This window comes from Barbatula barbatula (genome assembly GCF_947034865.1).
Source record: "Barbatula barbatula genome assembly, chromosome: 9".
Classification (NCBI taxonomy): Eukaryota; Metazoa; Chordata; class Actinopteri; order Cypriniformes; family Nemacheilidae; genus Barbatula; species Barbatula barbatula.
Window position 1 is genome coordinate 4,714,511 of NC_136772.1, and position 27,280 is coordinate 4,741,790.

The 27,280-nt window shown below is 39.9% G+C and overlaps 2 protein-coding genes across 10 annotated transcripts in view; both read left to right on the forward strand.

Annotated features, from left to right (window-relative positions):
• Positions 1–4,503, forward strand: part of abca12 (ATP-binding cassette, sub-family A (ABC1), member 12) — a 34,317-nt gene extending 29,814 nt beyond the window's left edge. The window contains exons 42-45 of the mRNA XM_079463836.1: positions 54–146; positions 306–411; positions 570–707; positions 3,737–4,503. Coding sequence (XP_079319962.1) covers positions 54–146; positions 306–411; positions 570–707; positions 3,737–3,841 — 442 coding nt within the window. The 3' untranslated portion in view covers positions 3,842–4,503. The remainder of the gene's footprint in view (positions 1–53; positions 147–305; positions 412–569; positions 708–3,736) is intronic.
• A 1,459-nt stretch (positions 4,504–5,962) lies between these two features.
• bard1 (BRCA1 associated RING domain 1) lies at positions 5,963–26,797 on the forward strand. Of its 9 annotated transcripts, none has more exons than XM_079464096.1 (12): positions 5,963–6,145; positions 6,246–6,304; positions 7,135–7,249; positions 7,433–7,808; positions 7,906–8,891; positions 9,799–9,879; positions 10,558–10,730; positions 14,771–14,897; positions 15,004–15,136; positions 17,573–17,668; positions 20,874–20,971; positions 26,276–26,797. In XM_079464096.1, the coding sequence occupies exons 5-12, from the start codon at positions 7,908–7,910 to the stop codon at positions 26,609–26,611; spliced, it is 2,028 nt and encodes a 675-aa protein (XP_079320222.1). In that variant the 5' UTR covers positions 5,963–6,145; positions 6,246–6,304; positions 7,135–7,249; positions 7,433–7,808; positions 7,906–7,907; the 3' UTR covers positions 26,612–26,797. The 9 variants fall into 9 exon arrangements, with proteins under 9 accessions (XP_079320222.1, XP_079320221.1, XP_079320220.1 ...); XM_079464095.1 differs by having other exon boundaries at positions 5,967–6,145; positions 7,759–7,808; XM_079464094.1 differs by lacking the exon at positions 7,433–7,808 and having other exon boundaries at positions 5,967–6,145; positions 26,276–26,790.
• Positions 26,798–27,280: the final 483 nt, after the last annotated feature.

Here is a 27,280-nt window from a genome sequence, read left to right on the forward strand (position 1 = left end):
ACAAATAAGACGAGTCTTAGGAGAGTTTCACCCAGTTGTTTTGTGTCTTGTAGTATGGAGGAGTGTGAAGCCCTGTGCACCCGTCTGGCTATAATGGTAAAAGGACAGTTCAGATGTCTTGGATCCCTGCAGCACATCAAGAACAGGTCAGTGGTTCAGCTTCTGACGCCCAAGTCATCGCTTTTCTTCTGGCAAAACTTTATCTCACGTTTTTCACACTTATTGATGCTCTAGACCCTGATATCTCCTGCAGACATTTCATAATTTTGTCGCTGGCGAAGCAATAATCTGTATTTATCTGACAGGTTTGGCAAAGGATTCACTGTTAAAATGTACTTAGCCGGCGCCTCCTGTGATGTAGATATGATCAGTAACTTCATGCAGCAAAACTTCCCCAGCGTGTACCTAAAGGTGAGAAAGCAATATAGAGCTCAATAAAGCAGGATTTAATATTACATTCTGTAACTTCTGTTTTAAAGGAAAATATGCATGGGGTTTTTAGGAATGCCTTATGCATTTGGAAAGATTGATTATCTTTGCTTGAGACTATACTATTTTCGTCCATTAAGGACCATCATTCCAACATGGTGGAGTATCACGTGCCTGTTGCTCCTGGTGGTGTGGCGTCCATCTTTAACCAGCTGGAGTCCAACAAGGCTGTTCTGCAAATCCAACACTTTTCGGTCAGCCAGACCACGTTGGATGAGGTGAGACATATCATTACAGCTGCACGATTGACTGAGAAACAAAATGTTCTGTCAATTCTGTCCAGGTGTTCAGAATGTGTTGCACGCAAAAACAGCATGGTTTAGAACAGACGTGCCCAAACTTTTTCCTATGAAGGGCAAAAAAAAATATTTGACTGAGGGCCGTGGGCCGAAATATCTTTGAAATTATACCAAACTGTATAATATTTAAATTAAAGTTTTATCCCATTTATTTAGGACTTATTTAGCATTTGATATAGTAAATACATTACTCTGTGATTTGTATAATGAATGCAGTTTATATTCCAAGGTTTATAGTTCAATGAAACTAGAAATTTACAATTCAATGAAATTACAATTCAATATTCAATAACTTACATTGTACACTATATAAAGTACATTCAGAACATAGAAACAGTGCCATGTACAAAGTTGTGTACAATTAAAACACAGAAACAGTCACATATACAAATAACAATTCAAATTGAGAAACGGTGCAATTGAGTGCACATGAAATCAATTCCTAATACAGCTAATCAAGCTATAATAGCAGTGTAGCCAGTCTCCTCTAATGAGATACATGAAGCTGGTCCTTATTTTTCACAAGTTTTTCTATATTGGGCTGCAGCTGACTTACTGACAAAGTCAGTACATTATGTAGGTGAGAGTCAGTTAGTGAGCTTCTCAGTTTACACTTGTTCAAATTCATCAGACTAAAAGTCTGTTCACAGAGGTAGGTGCTGCCAAATAGAGACAGCATCACTTGTGCCTGTTTGCACATCTTTGGGAGCCTGTTTGCTGGGACACATTTGTAGAAGTCTATCAACGGTTGGGACCTGAACTTGTGTTTGAGTTCTGAATCACACTGAAGGTCAATTAGTTCCATCTGAAGATCATCACTGACTGTGTCCACACTGATGGTGAAGGGTTGAGAAAACAATTCAAAATCAGCGGCACTGTTTCTGAAGTCCTCAAAGCGACGGTCAAACTCCTGGATAAGGTTGCTGAGAACAGCATCGTACTCGGGTACCTTATCTTTCATCATTCCTGCCTCTCTAAGACAGGGAAAATGAGCCAATATACCTGAATTTAAGGATAGAAGAGAGAGAGAGAGAGAGAGAGAGAGAGAGAGAGAGAGAGAGAGAGAGAGAGAGGAAACAGTGAGAGACGTGTAGTAGTGATTTGAACGATATGCAGCAGGTATGTCAAACAGTGACAAAAAGCTAAAAGACAATACACAAGTTAAAAGAACTTTATAAAAAACATTATTAGCTTTATTAACAAATATATAAAATAATACAGCTGATAACTGCATATAAAATGGTTAATATTTTAACTATGAATGTTACCTGCTGAGAGATGTCTTTTGAGCAGCAGTAGTTTTTGTTTGAAGGCTTTGACATGATCGAAAAGCTGGGTAATAATCTGGTCTTTTCCCTGGAGCTGAACATTCAAAACATTAAGCATCTCTGTGATGTCCACAAGGAAAGCAAGGTCAGAAAGCCATTTCTGGTCCATTGGCACTTGAAAGTCACTGTTCTTGCTTTCCTGAAAAGCTCTGATTTCATCACGCAACTCAAAAAACCTCTTGAGAACTTTTCCTCGGCGTAGCCATCTAACCTCCTGGTGGTACAGCACATCACCATATTGCGCATCCATCTCGTCCAACAGTACCTTGAACTGCCTGTGAGTCAGCACCTTGGAGCGTATGTTATTCACAATTTTGACGACTTCACGCATCACATCAACAAGCCCAATGGATTTGGCACATAGCTGTTCTTGATGTACAATACAGTGGTACTTCACGATTTTCCCCCCACACTCATGGACTTTCTGAGACACCAACGTAGCAAGGCCACATTTCTTCCCTACCATTGCTGGGGCTCCGTCAGTTGTAATTCCGGCCATATTCTTCCATTTTAATTCGTTCTTTCTTAACACGCGCTCAACCGCAAAGAAAAGGTCCTCACCTTTAGTAGTCCCGGAAAGAGTCTCGGTGCCAGCAAGCTCTTGTGTCACTTCAAACATACATTTACTCCACGTAAAAATACCAACAGCTGTGCGTAATCGGATATATCTGTGCTCTCGTCGCAAGCTATCGAAAAGGCAGAAAAGGCTGCTGCCTTTGCCTTGATTTGCTCACCAATGTCCTCTGCCATGTCCACTATGCGTCGGGTAACGGTATTCCTTGACAAGCTGATTTGCGAAAATGTTCTTATTTGAGAGGGGCATACTGCTTCTGCAGCTACTGCAAGGCATTCTTTGACAAACTCTCCAGTTGCGAAGGCCCTTCCACCTTTAGCAATTAATGCAGAAATTTGATAGCTGGCCCGTGTGGCATTTTCTTGAGCCGACGGAGGACGTAGCAGTGTACTCTGCTCCGATCGAAGTTTAGCAAGCAGCTTGTTAGCCTCTTGCTTTCGTGCCTCTCCACTGTACTTTGAGAAAGCCGAAGAATGTTTTGTTTCATAATGACGACGAATATTGTACTGTTTCAACACAGCGACTGACTGTTTGCAAACTAGACACACTGCCTTTGAATTAACCTCAGTAAAAAGAAAATAGTTTTGCCAATTTTTTTAAAAATGTCTCTTGTCTGTGTGCCACTGCCGCCCTCTCTCCATTATTAATGTTAACGTTCCTTGTTGCAATTCGCGCCGTTTCTGCGAGTCACAGTAGGCCTGCGCAAATAAGAGTCAAATTCGCTTAATCATAAATAATGAATCCTTTAATTTGACATCATTGTACATCACTGTCACTCAAAAACATTTCATGTAAAATGTTAAAATATTATGTCAAATCAGAAAATAAAATCTGCATGATTGCCGTTTTTTTACCTCTCTTACCATAAATGGCATCGCGGGCCAAAATAAAGGTCGCAGCGGGCCAACTTTGGGCACCTCTGGTTTAGAACAACATGAGGTTAATTAAATTATGACAGAATTTTGATGTTAGAAGGAAGGGAGGGAATAAAGAGAGAAGTGATGATGTGGAGAGTGGACAGTAATCATCTTGCTTTGCTTCCTCAGGTGTTCATTAACTTTGCTGAAGGGAAGATGGACGCAGATGCGCAAGAAGTGACCGGAGGCTCAGATGTTGACAGTCTAGACTCCTACAATACTCTGAACACATGAACTACTTGATTTGCACACAATAGCATTAAATTAACCTTTACAAATAAATTAATATATATAGGAACTTTTATCAATTATAACATTTTGTTTTTGATGATTTTTATGAAGGACAAAATAAAATCTGCTCATTTAATTTTGTACTGAATAATGAAGTCCTCAAATGTCTTATGAATATCTGTTTTTGTTTCACAACATATGCCAAACTATATGCAAGACATTAGTTTGCAAAGATGCATATTCCGTTTTTTGTTCACCTTATGTCATGTCTAGTGCTGAATATAAAAGTAAATCTCTTAAACTACCTCTAACTATTTTATACCTATTTTTAACCAGAATGATTTAAATGAACCTCCAAAATATGTTACTTTCGGCAGAAAACGTGTGCAGGGTGATGATTTGATTCTAGTGACTACTGGCTACATTAATGCTGAACTTCTTTGGGGTTCATATAAATCACTGTGACCTTTTTTGCTTCAAGATATAAATGATTATTCAATATATGCACATCTTCACTCCCATTAATATTTTCTCTGAAGGTACATCTTCAGAATGCAAGAATGTACTGAATATTTCATTGACTCTTCTGTTTCCTTCAAGGCACGGTTCCTCTTTTGAAAATGTACCGAGCGTATTTCTACATTAAATCTATTTTTCAAATGCAGTTGAGCACATGTTTTCTTCAATTTGGTGCAAATGGGTCTTTATGTTTTATGTCATAATATCCCACCTCTAAAAGCCATCACGTTCGAATTTCTGTGGTGGCTTTTATTGTTTATTCAGTTTCTTTGTAATTTTGTCAATCAAAGGCCCGATTTCACAGACAAGGTTTAGCTAAACCCGGGACTATCCCTTAGTTAAATTAAGATATTTAATTTGCTTACATAACTATTTATGTAAAACATTACTGCTGTGCATCTTGAAAGAAAACAATGGCACTGATATATTTTAAATTGTATCAAGCTATTTTCAAGGTCAAATATTTATTTTAATCTGGGATTTGCCTTAAACCTTGTATGTGAAACTGAGCCTTAATTTGGTTCATTATAATGAGTAAACATGAACCAAAACAAATCATTACAAACACCTTTACCTCGAAGTATTCAAATACTTTTTTATACATAATAATTATAATTACATCAATATTGTGGTTCTTGTCGTAGAAAAAAAACACAAAATTCAGACCCCATTTAACTTTATTCCCATGAACCCGAAAAAGTGCAACGTAGTCCCGTAGTCCCGCCTTTTAATAAAGAGAACCAATCATCAATCGTTAATTCACAGCGCTCTGCTTGCGGCAAATTTCCATTACAGAATTTGCGCAAAATTTAAGCGATGTTTTCTAAATGTCGATTAAAACAGTATCGCGGAATGACTGCGTTTGCATTAAATGTTCTTACGCGATTAAATTGTATTCGGATTCTTCTCGCGATAAGGCATTTTGGCCGTAGCCTACTTCGTTTTATGGCAGGTTGCAAACAAACTTTAGTGCATATTGCCACCAACTGTGATGAAAGAGTAAATAGAAATGTCTATATTTCCTTATATATTTCGATATTACCTCACTGTTCCTAATAAATCTCCATACTGGACTGGTTTCCTGCATTTGCGCCTTCATATAAGATATTACTTAATGTGAATTATACATCTTATCTTTCCAAATGTTCTGACAAAACGTACCGCGAATGGCCACGTGACTTTAAAAATCGACAAACAGTGTTTCTATTGCAGTTTTGAGAAATATTCCGTAAACGCCTTTGCGAGCGTGATAACTTTGTTGCGATATATGTGAGTTTTTGCGAAATTGACGTGTTTCCATTGGCTGTAATTTAAATTTGCGCATTTTGAAGGAAACTTGGCCACAGACTATCGTGTGAAAGAACTTGCCTCTGCCAGCAACCATAAAACGTTTTATTTTTAGCGCAATTTGAGCATACGATATAATATAGTCGATGTCAGGTGTTAAAGTTGGTCTAAAACATGTTGTTTTATTTTGTTAACGTAGCAATGGATTTTAAATATGCCAGTTACCCTCCATACAAGTAGATGGGACTTGGTCTTCCAAGTTAGAAAGAGCTGCCCGGAAGCGTTTTAAATATAACCGCTAGTGGTATGACTTTGTTTGCTCACGAGACCTATGATCTTTTGGCGCCACCTACAAAACAACCGTACGCGGCTAAATCATTAAAGGAGAAGCGTCGTATTTCTAATTCATGGATGGAGATCATGTCACCTAATTAGAACCAATTATATGGATCAGGACGAGAGAGGCTTTGGCACACTTCCGATCACTTGTGTGTAAAACGGGTATGTTCAGTTGTGCGAAAACACTTCAACTTCCTGGTTGTGTTATGACGCCGAAAACCATCCGTGTCCAGTTTGAGACGTTCTTTATATTATTTTGCAGCTCGAATGTCATGAGAGAACCGGTGTGACTTGGACTTTGTGAACATATATGTTTTGCAGGTAAAGTAATTTTGAGATCAAAGATAAAGTATAAAAACAGCATTTATGGCAGCATGATACGGGTCTGCGTCAAACATCTGAAACAACAACAACAACAACAATAATAATATATAAATACAGAACCGCATAGAAAACACGATAATTATAATAGTATGTATTAATATTATGATCTTGAACAGGCCCATACAGCATAAATACTGTTTTAGTTTTTACTATATTAAAATTTCTAACTGTTAGAAAAGTAATAAATAGTCATATTCTTTAATATTTACAATCATAACGTTTAAAAACACTACTGTGTAGTAATTGTACTGTGGACTAGATTACTGTTGTAATGCTAACGTATAGTACAGTATTTGGTCTTGCATGGATGAGCAATAAAATGAACATTCCTATTCTGATTATATTATAATCTGTAATCATACGATCAATGAAGCTTTTGACCAGGCCCACATCACGAATGTGTTTTGTATTATATTTTAACATTTAATCATACTAATACTGGCCTTGTGGGCTATAAACTACATTTTGGCCTTGAATATAAATTTCATAACATGCAGCTTTTAGAAGGTAATTACGGTTTAAAGTAAGTCAAGTTATAACATGAATATCTCCCCGTAGCATAACACCAGAACATTATAAATAGTGTTCTCCTTGGGCACATCATGAATATCTATCTATAAATGAACATAGTATATAAACTCTGTTTGCAATGCAAATCTCGGTGGGGCATCCATCATTAAGATCAAGATGTGGATTGTGCTTTTTCTATTAAATGATAAAATAGTCAATGCATATTACATTTAACGTATGTGTGTCATATACTGTAGGTGTTGTGCTGGTCCTCATGCTTGAGAAAGCTACCGTGTTTGTCACGGTCCTTAGTTGAAAGACATTGTGAAGACTGCACACTGGATTCCCTACTGAACCCATCAGACGTCCCGGGTAGGAAAAGGCATTCACAACATGACACGAAGCAGCCAATTATAACCTGAACACACGTATATTATTTCATCCCTGAGTGCAATGGACTTTTTTAAAATGATGTTTCTTTTTTCACCATGCTTAAATCCCTGACTGAACTTTCAGCCTGTAATGACTGTAATTATGCAATGTAATTATCCATAGTGGTTTTTTGCTGGTGGCTCAGGGTTCAGTTAATACTGGATGATATTGCCGGCGGTGGAGAGGTGTGCTGTCTCACAGACAGGTCTGAGCCCCACGGGTCAGGCCGTTTAACGCTGCAGAGGAGATTGAGATGGTGCAGAGTTCATGCAGGGTCACTGTTGCCGGTGCTGCTGTGGCATCGGAGACAATGGATAGGCAGGGGATGCGAAAAGCTACTGAATACATTTTTTACACATTAACACGACGTGTGCTAAGCTGTGCCAAGTTAATGTCAGGAGGAATCATTTAACCACTGCTTAAAATAATAAATGGTGTCATTTTTACAGCATGAAAAAACATTATAGGTTGATTGAAAAGGAATAATTCACCTAAAAATGTAAGTTCTGTTGTAGTAATGTATTAATATATGCCTTTCTTTACATGTGATATGAGTGTTGCAATTTTGAAGGCTGCGATGCAATTCTTCTATTTAGCCATGCCCACCGATAAGCGACAACCAAACATCTCTGACTCGAAGAATAAGAAGAACTTCAAGATCTGGTTCAGCCCTAAAAGTCGTAAAGTACGGTGTTGTGTCGAGAAGCCTGTTGCCATAAACTTACCAAATGCAGATCGGGAAAAACCCACCAAGTCCCCATCATCCAAACCTAAAGACCTGTCGGTCTTTAACTTCACCTCTTCCTCCCAGGACTCTGACTCTTCCAGCCCTCTGAGAGAGAGAGTGAATAAGAAAACAAAGTCGAAGAGGGTCCGCCCAGCCTACAAACAAGCACGCGGTGCTAAAAGCCCCAAACCACAGACTCGGGTGAAGCGGGAATACAAGAGGCAGAAACTAGAGGCAGTCAACATTAAGTGGGGTTATGGTAAAGATGCTGCTATAGAACGCAAGGATGAAGAGAAGGTGAGCTCTGGAGATGGCAACAGGAGGGTTGGTAAGAGGGTGTCTTTCCGATGCATGGGCAATCAGCCTGAGGACCCTCAGAATTTGGTGTCCCAAGATGAGACTCAAATTTTCGGTTTGGATGAAAGCATCCTTGACAATCTAGAAGTGGGTGAAACTCAAAACTTAGATAATGAGCTTTTTAAGGAAAACGCCCAGATTCCTCCTCAACCTTCTCCTTCCGGAACACTTGAGAGAGAGAACCAGGACGGTGATGATCCGCAGATGACACAAAAAAGACCCAGATCAAGTCCAGGAGGCAGGAAGATATTATCTAGAAGACCATCACAATCCACATCTCCCCCTCCGGCTGAAGACCCCTATTATTGCTTGAGAACTTCCAGACAGTCAAAAGAGGACCAGTATGTGAAGCCAGTCATCTCACTTTCAGGGAGAAGGAGGCCACCAGTTACACCAGTCTCTGGGAGATGTCAAGGTGTGCGAAGTAATCGAAGGAGTCTTCCGTACATGAAGAGGAACCACATGGGAGAGACACCTCTGCACATGGCTGCGATAAAGGTCTGTGATTTTTAACTTTCGCTTTCCCCGAACTGCATTGGCAACAAAGTATGCAAATTATTATCCTGACATTGGCTGAATAGAAAACGTGACAATTTTATAAAGAAGTCTGCCTGTTTTTAGTGTTTGTCTAGTTTCTACCAGTTGACATGCATTTGTAAGCTTTTCTGACTAGTAGTGTATTTTCATATACATTTATTTGTTATGTTTATTATGTTGAATTTAATTCATTTTTAAATGCCTAAATTTTAGGAATGAAGGCAGATTTTTCATTTTGTGAAAGTAGATTACGGCCCACACACACTGTACACATGAGTTGTTAAAAAAATATGAATTCACAAATAGTTGGGTACACAAATTTATTTTAGCAGTTTCATAAAAAAAATGAAATTTGCAAGTGATTAAAATGAAACTTTGGAAAACAATATTTATCATTTTGGCTCCACAAACATAGCTGTACATTTCTATTAATTAAAAAAAATTTTTGCAACCTCTACTATGTTTGTGGATTGCTTTCTGTGCTTTTGCAAATTCTACATTTATTTGTGAATCATAGTTTATTTGTTTGGTAATATGCAACAAATCTGACCACATACTCTTATGCTGCGTTCCAGACTCGTATTTCATATATTATGTCGTAAAATATCCGACTTCTGACATCAATACGTTCAAGTCAACCACGCGTCACATTGACATGGTCATACGGTCACATTTTATTAAACATTTATTAAAAATATTGTTTTACTTTAACACCAGTGGAGTACGACTGCTTGAAACTATATTGCTTAAATGACAGTAGTTCTTAGTTTGTATTCCAGCAGTGAGTAACTTTGGCCGTTCAATGATAGATGACTGTGTAAGTCTCGTCAATACTGCCCCGACGTTTTCACCCTGGTCATTTTTTCAGGGTGATGTGGAGGAGGTACGGAAGCTCCTTGCTCTGGTAGTCGACCCCAACCTGAAGGACAATGCAGGCTGGACGCCGTTGGTGAGCGATGAGAAAGCACATACAAATGCACACAATCCAACATAAATGTTTTACTCAGGACAGTCTTGTTGCGTTTGGGTTTGTCTGAGCTGAAAATGGTTGGAAAGCTTTTCCTTGTTGGGCAAATGTATTTGCGTAGCATTTAATTTAATGGAAAATATAGAGCAAGATAGAGATTTAAATATTGCATGCAGAATTGTGAACAAAAGGCAATGAAGTATTAAGGAGTGCCTTTCTTTTGTGACATGATTATTTTTTATTTTTTACTTTTTAAACAGAAACATGATGTGATATCAATAAAGGCTTGCTATGGAAATGTATGTTTAGGTATTGTCCATTCTATTAATAACTATGAAAAACTTAAATTTAATTGATCTTGGCATTAAGGTAAAACTCTCACATGTATGTGTAAACAAAACCAGATAAACAAAACCTGAATGTTTCTTTCTTCTGTGGAACACAAATGAAGATATTTTGAGAAATGTCTCCGTGGTTTTGTGTCCATACATTGGAAGTCGATAGGGTGTATATATATATTGTTTGGTTTTCAACATTCTTCAAAATATTTGCACAAGAATGTCAGTCACACACATTTACAGATCCTTTAAGGACATGAAATTAAAAGATGCTTATTCTTAAAATTTGAATTTTGGCAAGAATATGTATTTCATGTTGCAGCACGAGGCTTGTAATCTTGGTCACCTGGGAGTGGTGGAGGAACTGCTACAGCAGGGGGCGCTGTTGAACACTCCAGGCTATCAGAATGACTCTCCACTACATGACGCTGTTAGGAGTGGACATGTGGCGGTGGTCAAACTCTTGGTTAAACACGGAGCGTCTCAAACTGTTCTGTGAGTTCTTGACATCACACCCTATGACTAACCCAATCAAACGCTTGTACCGCTAACCTGAAGTTTGCTTAGAGATGTCAATCGGTGGACCCAAAGATAAGAGTACTCACAAGTCTGGCATCAGTTTAACAGCTTCAGATCATGCAACACATTACTTAAAACAAAACTCAACACATTAATTCTGATCGGACAAATTCCTCTATTTTTCCATTTCTCACATATTTTTGGCCTTCTTGCTTGTAAATAATGTAAATACAAGCACACTATACGTGACATCACAAGATCCTGTGTTTTACTCTCCGCAATCCATTCATCTTGTAACGTGACTGTTTCTTTTTGTATAGCTCATGTAGAGATCTTCAGCTCTAAAAATAGAAGCCTACCTCCCCGCACATGCCCTTTATCTTAATGAACTCCTATTTCCACCAAGATTGTTGGTGAACTCCGATACACGGATGCTCCGCGGGGCTCTATGGCTCACATCCCCAGGAGCTCTTTGCATGCGCGATGCTCTGCGCTCTGTATCTTTTTGTCTGTCTGCCCTTTGTACATTGATTGACTGGCGCTGTGCCGTGCTGTACGTCGGGAGAGAGCGAAGCATCAGCAGATTTATGCTTCGTTAGTCAATGGTGAAGCGGAGCATCAGCTCTGTCATAGAAGCACCGCACAGAAGCAATCCACTCCTGTCAGACATAATCAATCACTCTCGCTCCTCGTGGTCTGGAGTGGGAGCAGAGGGGCTATGGTGAGAGCTCGCGCGACAGTCTGAGCTGTAACGCCTTGTATGAATTGACTGGTACATCTTTGTTGTACCAGCGGTGAACTTTAATGCTTTTTAGATCTGAAGAGCCATTTCTTGGGAGACCTTGAATGTGCCGGACTGAGATGGCGCAAGTTCTAAAGACTTACTGTTTACATGGGTGTTTTGAAACCTTATAGACGGGCATGTCCATCGATGTTGTAAAAGTGGATGGGGCAGATATCGATAGCTGTGATCTTAAGGGCAATACATCGAACCATTTTGCAAATCAACTTATTTGAAAATACAGATGAAAACCTTTTGTAGAAACATCATCAGTGTGACTATAAAATGTACTATGAGATGCATTTAAAGGAACAATACAGGGTTTTAACAGGATCTATTGACAGATATGCAATATAACATACAAAACTACTTCTTCAGAGATGTATAAAGACCTTACGTAATGAACTGTTATTTTTGTAATATCTTAGAATAAGCTATTTATATGTACATACAGAGCAGGCCTACAGTATTCGCCGCCATGTTTTGTACAGCAGCCCTAAACGGACAAACAACTCTACAGCGTGCGTTTCCTCGTCCTCTCCCCTTTAAAACTCTCTCTCTCTCTCTCTCCAGTTTTAGTGCCAACACGCTCTCGCTCACTCCCTCTCTCGCTCTCTCCAGTATCTAGATGTGTACAATATTAAAGCGGTTCCAGATAAACTTAAAACTGCTCTGTCACACATCATATCTTGGTTCTAACAAACAGAAAACCAATATTACTCAAATACTGATCTGAATCAAAGCAACCTCCTCAGGGTGATTTTTAGACGATCTTTCTTTCCAACGTCTCTGTGCTCGAAAGTATTTCCATATATATCTATGAGTATCTCACCTAAAAGACTCAGTACTGTGGGTCCTAACTCGTCTCTGCTGGAAAGTCTTTAAAATTTTAACGCAGGTCCTAGCTCAACCTGACCAAAATCCACAGACCTTTTATTTTATGTAATATATAAGACATAGCTCTTTCTATAGTCTTTCTATAATGCCCACATGATCTCTTTCCTGTGTCAACATTAGAAGACACGTTGTCGCAGCCGACGATATATTTTTGTACTGTGGTGTAGAGGTCTTCACGGAGGACCCGAGGACCCAAGACCCGACCCGGGACCCATATAGGTTCGGCTCTATATTTTAACTAGATAGACCGGTCCGGGTCGGGTACAAATCCTATTACTTCGGGTGCCTGGTCTATTTAATATTTTTAATAATGTTATTAACGTTTGTAGGCAAGACAAAAATCTTTTTTTTTGCAACTAGTTTACTGACTTGTAAACTGTGGAATTTGTGCTGATCAGGGACTGGCTTTCCGGCCGGGCTCTGGTCTAACTTTCGAATAATAGTCGGGTCCTCGTCGGGTCGTACATTTATGCCATTTCTTAGGTCTTAACAGGTTCGGGTCCAACTTTCAAAATATTGGACGAGTCCGGGTCGGGTCTGTGTAGCACAATCACGGGTCTCTTCGGGTTCGGGTCCACATTTATGGACCGGTGAAGACCTCTTGTGTTTGGACAGAGATATTCGTTGCAAATCTATAATACAATGCTAGTGGCCGCTGTAAATCAAAAACTGCGCCTTTAAAAGGAGAGTTTACCCCAAAAAGCAAATGATATCGTCATTTACATATCTTCATGTCATTCCAAACCTGTATGACTTTCTTTCTTTTGCAGAATACAAAAGAAGATATTTTGAGAAATGTTGGAAACCAAACTGGCCTCCATTTACTATCAACGGACACAAAACCCCTGACACATTTCTCAAAATATCTTCTTTTTGTGTTCCACAGAAGATTTAAAGTTATACAAGTTTGGAATGACATTAGCGTGAATAAATGATGACGACATTATTATGTTTGGTTGAACCGGGGAGATCTAAATGGTCTTAAACTTGATCTTAAACTTAAATGGTCTGGCTACATTTTCTTCTTTTGTGCTTTTTTCAAGCACCAAGCCGAAAGAAAAAATCTGGTATGAAAAATACATGCGATACTCCCTAAAATGGGGCTAAATCTAAGAAGGCAGCATTATTCCATTGAAGGCAGCATTTTCTCCTCATACAAAGGCTGTCCCAAAATGCTGTCATAGTCAACTAGGTTTAGGAACCAATCAACTGAAATCTGCATAACTCTCGGATTTGACTCGTAGAAGCACGATTGGTTTGTTTGTTTGATCCGAGCAAAGGATGGTGCTCGCCGGCTCTCAATCGATGAGACACTGTTAGCTCCAGTGCTTAGCACAGACGCACCTGATTGCTTCGCCTGTGTGAAAAGAAACAGCTGGAGGACCTCGGAGGACTCATTTTCACATCTCCATCGATCTGTGATTCATTGGTCCTCGTTACCGCCGGCGTCTGTGTCTGATTTGTCAACGGCGAGATGGATGCAGTTACCTGGGGGTTTAGCTTACTAATATCTGTCTTTAGCTGCATTGAGTGTCTGTAGGTGATAAATACACACCTCTATCTTATCAGTATGGACAGCACACGCATATGTGGCGGCCATGTTTGGAGATAGATTTGGCATTATTGGATTGTCACTCCTGGAGATTAGATGCTGTGCTAGGCTTCAAAACAAAATCATTTACTTCCTATGGTGGTGTGAAGAGGCTGTGGGCTTGTTTGGAGGGGGGCTCATGAATCCAAATGAAATTTTACAGACCATTGGACCTCTTAATTGTCCCCAAGGTGTTATCGCAGTGCTGAAGCTTAATCTCAACATACATCCTTCTCTAACTTCTCACTCCTTTAATTTCCACGTCTGTTCCTCCGCCTCCCAAAGGGGACAAATCATTTTTGGGTTGAACAAATAGATATTAGGCCTACTTTGGGTCGCAACCTGTTAGATCTGCTTGCTGAGTGATTTATACTGCGCAAACCTTGTCAAAACCTTTATTATTTAAATATATTAATATTAATAGATATTATTTGAGTTTGGTTTTTTCATTTCCTAAAATGAGCTGATTCATTAGCTAACATTAAGTAATAATGAACACTAATACTTTGACAAAATGTATTGATTATTGTTCATGTTTATTTAAACATTTTCTGATACATTTTTACATCACACATTTTCAAAAATGCTGAAAAACCTTATTATTCTTTGTTTCTTATTGTTAGTTAATGGATTTACTAATGTTAACAAATATAACCATAGAAAGTAGTTGCATTTTTAAACCCATGTCTTTAAATTCATTTCCAATTAAATGTAGTTTGCATAAACACTACATCTTTATTTGCTCAGGAACATGTTTGGCCTGCGGCCTGTGGATTATGCACTGACTCCAGAAATGCAGGATGTCCTACAAACAGCCCCCGAGGCACCCCATCCTATGACAGCCCCCCTGGGCCCACCAGCCAGCCTCAGTAAGGTACATGACCCAGACACAACTTACAATCTGACAAAAGCAATCACACCAAAGCAATGGAAACATGAATGTCAACGGAGTGCCTTACTGTTTATTTGTATTCCTGCAGGCGTCAGGCTGTATGCGGGAGACCGCTCCGATGGTGCTGATTGGCAGTCAGCTGACGCCAGCTCAAAGGAAGCAGCTTGCTAAAGCGGCTCATCTGCTTGGAGGGAAACCAGTAGAGTCTTTTTCTAATGCAGGTATGCTTTTTTTGAGGAACTGTACACAGGAGTGAGTTAGATGGTAATTCTATTTCATGGTTACGATTGCTGCATGTTTCTTCGCTTTCATGTGTAAATGAAGAGATTATGCCCACTGATAGCCAGGTGGTTATTTATCCATGCCATTATCTAAATTATATTACATTTATTTTGACTATCTACCATTCAATGTTGTTAAATCCTGTGTGAGTATTATCATAATGCCCAGATGCTTTTTATTGCACTGCCCTAAACAAAATTGACACCTAATTTGTATTCTTATAACAATTAACTTATTGCTTATATATACAAATGTTAAATGTAAATCAATTCACTTTTGTTTTTGTCTGATAAGAATAGGATTACTCCAATACCACATGGACTGCCAAAACAGCTTGGCACCTGATATTAAAATAACACAACGAAACCTTTTCAGCGCAGTAAAATACAGAGCCGCTTCTTTCTGTGCCTTTTGTCCCGTCACTGGTTTTGTGGAGAGCATTAGCAGCCATCCAGCCCGAGCATAAGAAGATTATGAAATCATACATTATGAAACCAGCACTTTCAGTGACAAATGAATCTCTCAGGAGCCTTTAGAATCCGAAATCACACCGACAGACAAACAGTGTCTCTCAGTGACTGGGCAATAGAAGTTGGAGCAGAGCAGAATTCGAGTAATTGAAGTAGTTTCTCATAAGAACATATAGCTGAGGCGAAATGTAGTTTTCTTTAGGAATAAGCGTTGTGCTTTGTCACACGACAAAGACTTGAGTTTGTTGCTTGTTTTTTGTCTACGGTTTTCTTGAATTGAAGTTATCTCATGGGCTTGGTAAGATGCAGTTCTTTTATTGATTTGGAGTCTATCTGCAAAGCATCACAATGGACTAAGAACACACTACATTCAATGTTTAGGGTCACTAAAGTGTTTGACAGAATCATTAAATGTGAAGGCATGCAATTAAATGTTTAAAATCATTTGAAACTTAAATATAATTGTGCCGACATATACATTTAATTTATGATTTACTCATAAAGAAAAAGAAGCCAATAAAGGGTCCTTATCACATGATGCTTTGGCATACTTGTTTCTGATTGGCTAGTTGCAACACTACTAGCATGCTTAAATATTACAAAGTTTTGATTTATTCCAGATTTTTTCAGTCAGAACCTTATTGTCTAAGACACATTGGTGTTATTTCTAAAATGTGGAAAAAAAAGAATATCGACCGTACACTTTTAAACATTTTCAGAAGTAGACTTTTTGTTCTGATATTTGTAGCAGAAGTATTTTAATTAGGGTGCCGCCGGTTTGCACGTGAAACCCTGTTGTGACAGCTTAGAAGTCTATATTTCACTCATGTCTGGCGGTTTCTGAACATGTTTTGCCCTCTGGTCTCAAGCAGGCCGGCTCCACAGGAGCCATCTCTACCAAACACAAAATTGTTCGGGTGTTCAATTTCACTTCACTCTCATTGTCCACAAGATTTGTCTTTAAGAAAACTGCTGCTTTAAAGGGTGACAATATCCTTTTGCATGGTTAATTTTTTCTGTCAGCACCTGCATTTTAAACTCCTGTCTTATTTTCTGATCCTACACTGGGTTTAAATGAATCCCTTTTATATATGTAAAGTGTACATTTATTTTAAAGTCAGATGCTTTTCACTAAATATCTATTAAATATGTTTTGTGCAGTAGTTGTTGTTGAAGCTGCATTAGTTCACATCGTGAATGTGAATTACTTCCCTGGCATTTCCCAGATTCTTATTTATTTCTACATACATGTACATCTGTTTACATGTATTGTTTTCAATATATGCTTTTTAAATTTGCTGTTGATTTTTACTTTTTTGAATCACAAAATATTTTATCACCTTTCAGGCGTATTGTGGATTGTTGCTGTCTTCCTCTTGACCAGTACAAATGAGCATTTAAGATGTCATGGATATTTGAACTTTAAACACCGAAACTGTATTGTATCTGATTAATTGTCCTGATACACCTGTGTACCATTTTTTTGTCACCAAAATGTGGACAACGATAATACAGATACAGTACATTTATGAAGTTTCTGGGTAAAAGCTGAACTCGTATGTTAGTCATACAGCTGAAAAAAACAAATTTAAAGTTGTGGCTTAATTTACATGTTATCTAATGGTTTAATGACACAGCTCAACTTCCTACATCAGGCCCCAGATCTGTTGCTAAAGAACTCATCTTGGAAAAGCAAATAACTGCATGTCTACATTTTTTTATTGCATTTCAATTTTAACAAATGTAGTTATTGCGACTACATTTGGAAGTCTCAGAGGCATCTTTGGTTACAAAGTGAACACAGTACCTTAGTTTGCTAACATAATATAACATTATTACGCAAATCGTGTTCATGAGATGTGATTTTGTTTAAATGTTTCTGTCTTGGGTTAAATGTCTTTTCAGTCACCCATGTGGTTGTTCCAGATGCTTCCAGCCCGTTGGCCATCCTAACCACGCTCCGGGGCATCCTCAATGGCTGCTGGATCCTTAGTTTCAGCTGTAAGTCCACAGCAAATGCAGTTATGTGCCATAAAAAGAAAGAAATCTCGAGAAAACGACCACTGTTGAATTCTGTAAATCTTCACTGTCCTTCTGAAACCGTGTCTAAATTTGCTGTATTTCAGGAAATGGAAAAACACTTTTTAAATGATGACGTACTGTGTTGTCAAACTTGACAAGCACTTTTTAATGCTTTTTTTGGTTGGATATTTGCAAAACCCAGTGAAAAACATAAAGGGTGACCAATTATAATGATAAACAAATTACTAAATATGGAAATACGATGTTTCAGAAGGACAGCAGCGATATTTGGAAACAGTAATTTCACAAAACCGTTTTCATAACATCTTTCAAAAAGTATTGCAAAATAATTGGCATCGCAGAGAAGTTTTCTCAAAACATTATTTTTATCCATAAATGTTTTGTTATATAAAAAATTTATATGTAAATGGTTACAGTTGAAATACCGTCTATTCATTTGGTTCAGATTCAAAACCTGTCCCTTTTGTTTCATACATCATTGAGTCTGCCATTTACACAGTGTGTGGTCATGCACTTCAGGCGAACATCACCGGTGAGGTGTTTGTTCTCCAAGCAGCTGCTTTTTTATTGTTTTGATATCCAGCCTTTGGCAGACAGCAGCATTTATGGGAGAACTGCTTGGCCCTGCTCTCTCGAACCCATCCTTTAGATTTTTCAATCATCATCTGTGTCATCGAACATTTCTTTAAGATACATAAACTTTTGTTCTTAAGGTTGTGCCTTTAAAAAATTACCTGAAAGTAGAGATGGATTGCGAACGCTTTGTACTTTTTTAGCAGCGGTGCTTCAATTTGCATGCATTGCTGACAGTCTAAGCTGCGGCCGTGTGCATGTTAAAAAGCTCTCTGAGAAGTTTTCTAATTCATTCTTTCTTTAATTCATCCACTTCAAAACTAATTTACATGGACGTCTCTGGCCATTTTGTTGTGACTTGCTTCTTGTAAGTGCATCCTTGAAACGGCCGAGTTAACTAGTCATTCATGCTCGCACTTACTAGTCGATTTTAAAAACAAGTAGTTTTGCACAGCCCTGGCTGAATGTTATCTACTTAATCTGCGATTTAAATTCACAGCATCTCTTGATCAATGTAAAATGAATCGTATTTCTCAAACGGAAGAATTATAGTGAGTTTGAAGCACTTATCATTAAGTTCAGTCTCCCTGTCTTTCACGCCGTACAGTATGAGCTCTGATACCATCATTTTTCCTCTCTTTTTTATGGGTCTCCATGGCTCACCGGATCACGGTTCAGTGCCCATGAGTGCGTGAGCTGCCAGCTCTGCCAATCCACATCCACCCACTACACACACACTCAGTCGCTGAGCTTCAATGTCTTCTCCCATCATTGTGAATCTAATTAGCTAATATGCTAATGGCTCTTTGCTGCTCGGCTAACAAGCTGGCCCTGTCGTCCAAAGGAGGAGGCAGATTAACCCCGAACGTAACACTGTCATAGCCGTCCCCCTCGCGGGACCTTGGGTAATGAAAGCTGTAATTAAAGAGGCAGAGGAAGCACAATTACAGATTGTGTTTACTACAGAGGATTCTGCGTGTGCGCTCTCTTATAGGTGTAGACTGTGTCCTGAATGACGCTCGGGAAGCAGGGATTGTAAACCTGCTAATGATTCTGCGTCTCGAAACCACAGGATTTTTCATTTTAAATTGGTTTTTGTATTCGGAGAAGAGACTTTGGAAGGACGTGGGCAAAAACGGGTTGGTCCCCGATTTGATTTCCACAACACTGGGATCATTATTGTATACCTAAAACGTAAGACGAACTGGATTTGAAAGTAAAAGGTGAATCTCAAATTGTTGGAAATGAAACAAAAATGTGATGAAACCACGTGAAGATTAAGTGGAGAGGCTGCTCTTAAACCTGCTTTATGTGTATTTTTAGAAACACTTTACAAGGTGCCCATTTATTCCCCTTGTCCTTTTTCTGTCAACATTCTCGATAAAACAACAATAGCTGTCTGCTCCCGCAGAAAGCCCCTTAAGTAAAAAAAGGCCATTTCAGACACGCACAACTAGGGCAAACGGAGCAGAACGGCATCAAATAGTTGTAAACAAGTTCGGCGGGCGAAGACGGATCGTGATGGAGGTTTCGTTTTTTATTCGAAGGAGCAGCCGTCATGTTGGACAGCCGTGAGAGGCATGGAGATCAGATGCCGTTGAAGACATTTCGTGAAACGTCTTACCTGACAGAAATGAACAAGATTGTTTTCAGCCTCACAGTTGAAAAAGATGCTTGATGTTCCCAGCTCTGTGCCATGAAAATCTCATCTTGCTCTATGACTTACCTTACTGAAATGCAGAAGACGACTTGCAGAATTTAAGTGCGCATTGCATCAGGGTTGTTGTGCATGTTTGCCTTGAAACTAATGTAAATAAAGATTATGCGAAACTGAAGGAGTAATTAATCCCAAAATGAACATCCAGTCTTAATTTACTTTCCTACGCTGTTCTAAATCTGCATGCAGCCTCGTCTTTTTTTTAAATGGAATGCCAAATTTTGTCTTGATACTTATAAACAGTTCATAGTGACCATGGCTGTCAATCTCTTAAAGTTACAAAACACAAAGAAAAATCGAACTGAAATGACACGGTGTGACACCATCACAAAGGCAAATAAGAGATTTCACCCCAAAATTCTGTCATGAATAACTCCAATTCTGTATAAATGTGTTTGTTCGGTTGTACACACAAAGCAAGATATTTGGAAGAATGTTAACAACAGCGACAATTCTGAGGCACCACTGACTACCATAGTAGGAAAAATAGTGTCATAATTATGTTCTGTTGAACACAAATGATGATATTTTGAGGAATTGAAGAAAGCAAACAGTTCTGGGGCAGCTTTGGCTACCATTTGTTTCCTTCTATGTTAGTCAATAGTAGTCCAAATATCTTGCTCTGTGTTCAACCGAACAATAAATTTATACAGGTTTGGAACAACTAAAGGGTGAGTAATTCATGACAGCATTTTCATTTTTGGGTGAACTATCCCTTTAATAGCATTTTTTTTATTTTGCATACTTAACATTAAATGAGGCTGTGTAAAATCAATTTTTTTGTATGAACTGTTTCTTTAAAACACTGTTTCTTTCATCTGTTCATCTCTCTCTCTCTCTCTCTCTCTCTCTCTCTCTCTCTCTCTCTTCCAGGGGTGTGTTGTAGCCTTCAGGCAGGCATCTGGGCTGAAGAGAGCGTGTACGAGACAGGTGAAGGCCCCCCACGTGCCCGTGCAAACAGAGACAGCCTGGTGAGTGACAGGCCGACATGCGGAGGGTCTAACAGCTATCGACGCATTTTCCTCTCCAGAGAGGAAGAATAATAGCTGAATGAAACCCACTCCTGGTTCTGTCCTTTAATGGTCTTTAATTGTCAGTCTGCCGTGTTGATATGCTCTCCTCAGGCTGGTTTGCCTTTTATTACTTGACTGCGCTATGGATTGTGGCTCGTTCAGAGGGGCGCAAAGGTTCTTGGAGGGAATTCAGAAGGGAGGCAACATACTTGTCGCTTTCAGAAAGGACTTTGTGTGTTGTAAGACAATATAGGACAGTTGCTATCTCCTCAGGCCACGATGTACAGCACGGTCAAGTTCTGCTCTGATTACTATTATGGCTCACTGTATAAGCTAATGTAACATCACACACGGACTGTAGGGTAATGGAGGTGAGGTACTCATTTGAGAGTATTGCCGTTATGATAAAGGAACAGTTCACCCAAAAGTACATTTATTTATAATTTATTCACCCTCGAGTTGGTCCAAATCTGTATAAATGCCTTTGTTCTGATGACCACACAGAAAGATATTTGGAAGAAAGCTTGTAACCAAACATTTCTTGGCCACCATTGACTACCAAAATGTTTTGGTGCATCTTTGACTACCATTGTAGTATTTTTCTACTATGGTGGTCAATAGAGGCCAAGAACTGTTTGTTTCCAAGCATTCTTCCAAATATATTTCTCTGTGTTCATCAAAACAAATACATTTATACAGATTTGGGAACAACTTGAGGGAGAGTAAATGGTGACAGACTTTATGTCTTTGGGAGAACTGTCCCTTTAAGGCCATATAACAAACTGTTGTAATCCTTGTTTTAATGCAACGGTTGAAAAGAAAGTGGAAAGTAAAAAAGGGCTGTGATGTTTAACCCCAAATCTAGATTTTGATCTTCTGTATTCATTGATGGTATTTAGAATTTAGTTTATACTTAATCTAAACTGTATCTTATTACTTTTCATTAGCCTCATTTTATGTCACAAAGACATAAAATGAGGCTGATGTAAAGTAATAAGATATAGTTTAGTCATGTCCCTGATAGTCATGGTGTTCTGTAAGAGCCCTTGAGTTGCGCAGTGAATTTGGTTTTGGTCAGCTATGAAATATTCATCAACCAGAAAGAGTTTTATGGTTTAAAAAAGGATTCTTTAGGTCACAAAAGTTAGAAACCCTCATATTTTTTTATTTAAAAATATTCTTACATTTTTATTTCTAATAAGTAATGCAAATCTAGATTTTATCTACATTTTATGGTATTAATACAAATGCTTATGTACTATATTAAAATGTTGTCCCGTTTTGTATCACTTCCTCCTTTTGGTCAAATTGGAGGCTGGAATGGAATAACTAATATTCATTGTATTAGAATTTGCACACATTTGCTTAACAGCACTATGAATATGGAGAAGCAATTTAGCAGCAGAAGCGTACAGAATTGTGTAAGTGTATTTAAATTGTGTCTTGTTGAGTTTTAGTACTGTGTTAAACTGAGAAATCGCTTTGTATTTACTTCCGCTCTGTCACGTGGTGAAACCGCGTGTAGTATCGTTCCTTCGTTCGTTCTCGGGCTAGTTTAATTGGTTTGCTTTGTGTGCGCGTGTCATCTGAGGGCGGGGCCTGTTGAATTAAAGTAATGAGACAGGTATTTAAAAAGCGTCTACCCACCGCGGCAGCGGTCGCGTGCAGCCCTCATTGCGTGAAGACCCGAAGAGAGTAAAGACATCGACTCTACCTGCGCGCAACTCCACCGAGCCCGGGACACCGACAGGGCACTTGAGTATTGCACTTCTTTTTGTACCTATTTTGTTTTGTGTTAACACTTGCACTTTTTGTCTTACTTGTTTTCACTAACACTTAATCCTTTATTGTAATCTTTAATGTTTCTCCCTATTTTCTTTCTGCTTCTCTTAAATATGTGTTTTAAAATCCTTTCTGTTATCACAACAGGTAAACATCTGCCACATGCCGAAGGCGACGCAATGCTAATAATCTTCACAATGCATCACTGCTAGCAACTGCCCCTTCTACTTTCCCAATAGGATTGTGGAACTGCCAATCTGCTGTGAACAAAGCTGATTTCATTACAGCTTTTGTTAAACATTCTGGTCTTTCCATCGTAGCACTTACAGAAACATGGATCAAACCAGAGGACTCTGCCACTCCCGCTGCCCTCTCCCATAATCACACTTTCTCCCATAGCCCTCGCATGACAGGAAGGGGTGGAGGCACCGTTTTACTCATCCCCAAAGACTGGAAATTCAATCAGCTAACACCCATGTGTGACAACAGCTCCTTCGAGTTTCATGCTGTTACCATCACCCACCCTGTTAAAAGTCATTTTGTAGTTATATATCGTCCCCCAGGTCAGCTTGGACATTTCTTGGAGGAGCTGGATGTGCTTCTTTCATCCTTCCCTGAGGATGGTACTCCCCTGGTGGTACTAGGTGACTTCAACATCCACATTGGAAAACCACAGGCTGCTGACTTCGTCAACCTGACCGCATCATTTCTCCTCGAGCAGGTTTCCACATCAGCAACCCACAAGTCTGGAAACCATCTAGATCTGATCTTCACAAGGTACTGCTCCACTCATCACTCTCAGGTCACCCCGCTGCACACGTCTGATCACTTCTTCGTCACCCTCGACCTCACTGCTCCGGATATCGCAGATGTCTTACCGATGGTCACCTTCCGGCGCAACCTGCGGTCTCTCCCTCCCTCCTGTTTTTCCTCTGCTGTCTTCTCTGCATTCCCCCCCCTCTGATGAGCTCTCTCTTTTGAATACAGACAATGCCACAGACACTCTGTGTTCCACGCTTTCATCCTGCTTGGACAACCTATGCCCAATTGCATCTGGACCAGCCCGTGCATCCCCGTCGGCTCGCTGGTTATCGGATGTACTGCGTGAGCATCGCGCCAACCTCCGGTCAGCTGAAAGAAAATGGCGCAAGTCAAAAGACCCTGCAGACCTCTCTCTTTACCAGTCTCTTCTCTCTTCTTTCTCTGTAGATGTCACCTCTGCAAAAACAGACTACTACCACTCGAGGATCAGCAACTCTCCGGACCCTCGAACGCTATTCAAAACCTTCTCTGCTCTCCTCTGTCCGCCTGCTCCCGCACCTTCATCGGAGTTAACAGCTGCTGATTTTGCATCGTTCTTCGTAAAGAAAACTACTGCCATCACCAGCCAGTTCTCTACGCAACCACCTGTCGAACCCGCCCACATCCCTGACACGTGTGTGCTCCCCGCCTTTTCTCATCTGTCTGAAGCTGATGTCTCCAAGGTCATTGGTTCCAACCACCCTACCACCTGCCCACTGGACCCCATCCCCACCCATCTCCTCCAGGCCATCTCTCCAACGGTTGTGCCTGCTCTGACCCACATCATCAACTCTTCCCTCACCACTGGGACATTTCCCACAGCGTTCAAAAAGGCCCGCATCACACCGCTTCTAAAGAAACCCACCCTGGACCCTACACTGCTAGAAAACTTCAGGCCTGTCTCCCTTTTTCGCTTCATCGCCAAAGCCCTGGAGCGAGTTGTGTTCAACCAGCTCTCCTCCTTTCTCATGCAAAACAACCTCCTGGACAGCAATCAGTCTGGGTTCAAGACCGGTCATTCCACAAAGACTGCACTGCTCTCAGTCATCGAAACCCTGAGACTGGCAAAAGCATCATCCATGTCATCTGTGCTCATCCTACTGGATCTGTCTGCTGCCTTTGACACTGTCAATCATCACATCCTCCTGGCTTCTCTCAGTGTCTCTGGAATGGCGTTGCAATGGTTTGAGTCCTACCTCTCGGGTAGGTCATTCAGAGTATCCTGGAGAGATGAGGTCTCAGCGTCCCAACAGCTCAACACGGGGGTGCCACAGGGCTCAGTGCTTGGACCGCTACTCTTCTCCATTTACATGACATCCCTCGGCTCGGTCATTCAGAAGCATGGCTTCTCCTTTCACTGCTATGCCGACGACACACAACTCTACTTGTCATTTCAACCGGACGATCCGACGGTCGCTGCTCGTATCGCGGCATGCCTGAGTGACATCTCGCTTTGGATGAAGGATCATCACCTGCAGCTAAACCTTGCAAAAACGGATATGCTTGTGATCCCAGCCAACCCAAAGATTCACCACAACCTTGCCATTCAACTAGGCTCATCAACGATTACACCGTCCAGCACAGCCAGAAACCTGGGAGTGGTAATCGATGATCGGCTTAACCTCACAAGTCATGTTGCCAGCACCACCCGGTCCTGTAGATTCATCCTCTACAACATTAGGAAAATTTGACCTTTCCTATCGGAGCACTCTACGCAAATCCTAGTCCAGGCTCTTGTCCTGTCCAAACTGGATTATTGCAATGTGCTTCTGGCTGGACTTCCTGCTTGCACAATCAAACCTCTCCAGATGATCCAGAATGCGGCGGCAAGAGTGGTCTTCAATGAACCGAAGAGAGCGCATGTAACTCCACTCTTCATCAGGTTACACTGGCTCCCTGTTGCCGCCCGCATAAAGTTAAAAGCTATGCTCCTGGCCTACAATACCAACACCGGGTCTGCACCATCGTATCTCCACTCGCTAATGCAGATCTATGTTCCTGCCAGATCACTGCGGTCTGCAAAGGAACAACGACTAGTGGTTCCATCCCAAAAAGGAAATAAGTCACTCTCCCGTACCTTCTCTGGATCTGTTCCACATTGGTGGAATGATCTACCAGCTGCTACAAGATCAGCAGACTCGGTTGCCATCTTTAAAAAAACGCATAAAAATGCATCTCTTCCGTCAACACGGCGCTGATGGATTTTTCCTAATTCTCTTCCCTTTCTTTCTTTAAAAAATAATAATAATAAAAAAAAACACTTACTAACCTCACTATTCTTAGCTTTGTATACTGTGCTAGGCTTTAATGGACTAGTTTGATGCACTATTTTGTTGCCTATGTTGTTATAATTGCTTCCAATGTTTCCTCATCTGTAAATCGCTTTGGATTAAAGCGTCTGCTAAATGACTAAATGTAAATGTAAATGAATATAATGGTTTGATTAAAAACCTACACACAAATATTTTTTGAACTGAATAAAAAAAAACTTTGATATTTACACACCATGGCATAAAGTTGAAAAATGCCCTAGACACATGAGCTGTGGTGCTCATGACGGAGATTTGGGTTTAAATATGACATGCATTGTGTCCCAATACATTGACAAAAATCCAATATTAACTGTATTTACTAAAAGTACTTGCAGTGTTCATTGCTCTCATCTTTTTTTGTCTCCAGATGCCTCGACTCTTTGATGGCTGTTTCTTCTACATGATGGGTTCTTTCCACAAACCGCCTAAAAATGACCTGCTTCCGTTGATCAAAGATGGAGGAGGTCAGCTTCTGAACCGCCAGCCTAAACCCGACAGTGATGTCACACAAACCCTGTGTGCAGCGGCCTATCACGCTCAGCCTGGTTCAGACCAAGCTCTCTGCACCCAGTATATCTTATATGATCCTCGGAGCGCCTACAAACCCTCAAAGGTCCGGGTTGGAAAGGTCTGGTCGGCTCCGTCAACTTGGCTTGTGGACTGTATAGCTGTCTTTCAGCTCCTGCCTGTGCCAGAGCTCTAGAGCACATCCCCTGTACTTTGCATTTCAGTTTTATGCCATTAAAATAACTTGTTATCTGTTGGAGACAACGTTTTTTTTTATTATCAGAAGACAGAAATCCTAAGAACAGATCGTAATTACACTGTCTCCAGCAAGCTTTTGTATGTGTGTGGAAAAAATAAAGAGCTCCCTATCCCCTCAAGATGGAAGTCACGTGTTTAAATTGAGTATTTGCACGCCTTTCAAAATCTATTGTGCTTGCTCGTTTTTTCTGGGGCAAATTATGCCATGTGAAAGCAAGAAAGTTATGAATAAGTTGCCTTTGTTAGGATCCATGACCTATTTTGAGCACAATCGCAACTCGTCCTCAACTATTCAGAGATCTCTTGGGGTTTATTATTTTTCACAAAATCTTCATCAGGAATTTAAACGAAATGCTAATGCTTCAGATCACATTTGTTTAAAAAAGCAAATGTTATTCATATAGTCTAGGAGAGGATAATAAATTGACACCGGCTTGCGTTGACTTCACCAAAGCAAAAGTGGCACTGAGATCAGAAAAACAACCTGGGCAAAGAGAAAAAGCAATTAATTCTTCAGCTACAAAGTTGATTCTTTCATAAAAATCTTTTTGTTTCCCCTTTTGTTTCTGCTAAGGTTAAAAAAAGAAAGCTTTCTGGAGCTCTCTGG

Excerpts from the sequence above, each read along its gene's own strand:
- bard1 (XM_079464092.1), top strand. The coding sequence starts at position 7,839 with ATGCCTTTCTTTACATGTGATATGAGTGTTGCAATTTTGAAGGCTGCG. Across the intron at positions 14,898-15,003 it reads CACCAGCCAGCCTCAGTAAG|GCGTCAGGCTGTATGCGGGA; the intron begins GTACATGACCCA and ends GTATTCCTGCAG. Across the intron at positions 20,972-26,275 it reads GTGCAAACAGAGACAGCCTG|ATGCCTCGACTCTTTGATGG; the intron begins GTGAGTGACAGG and ends TTTTGTCTCCAG.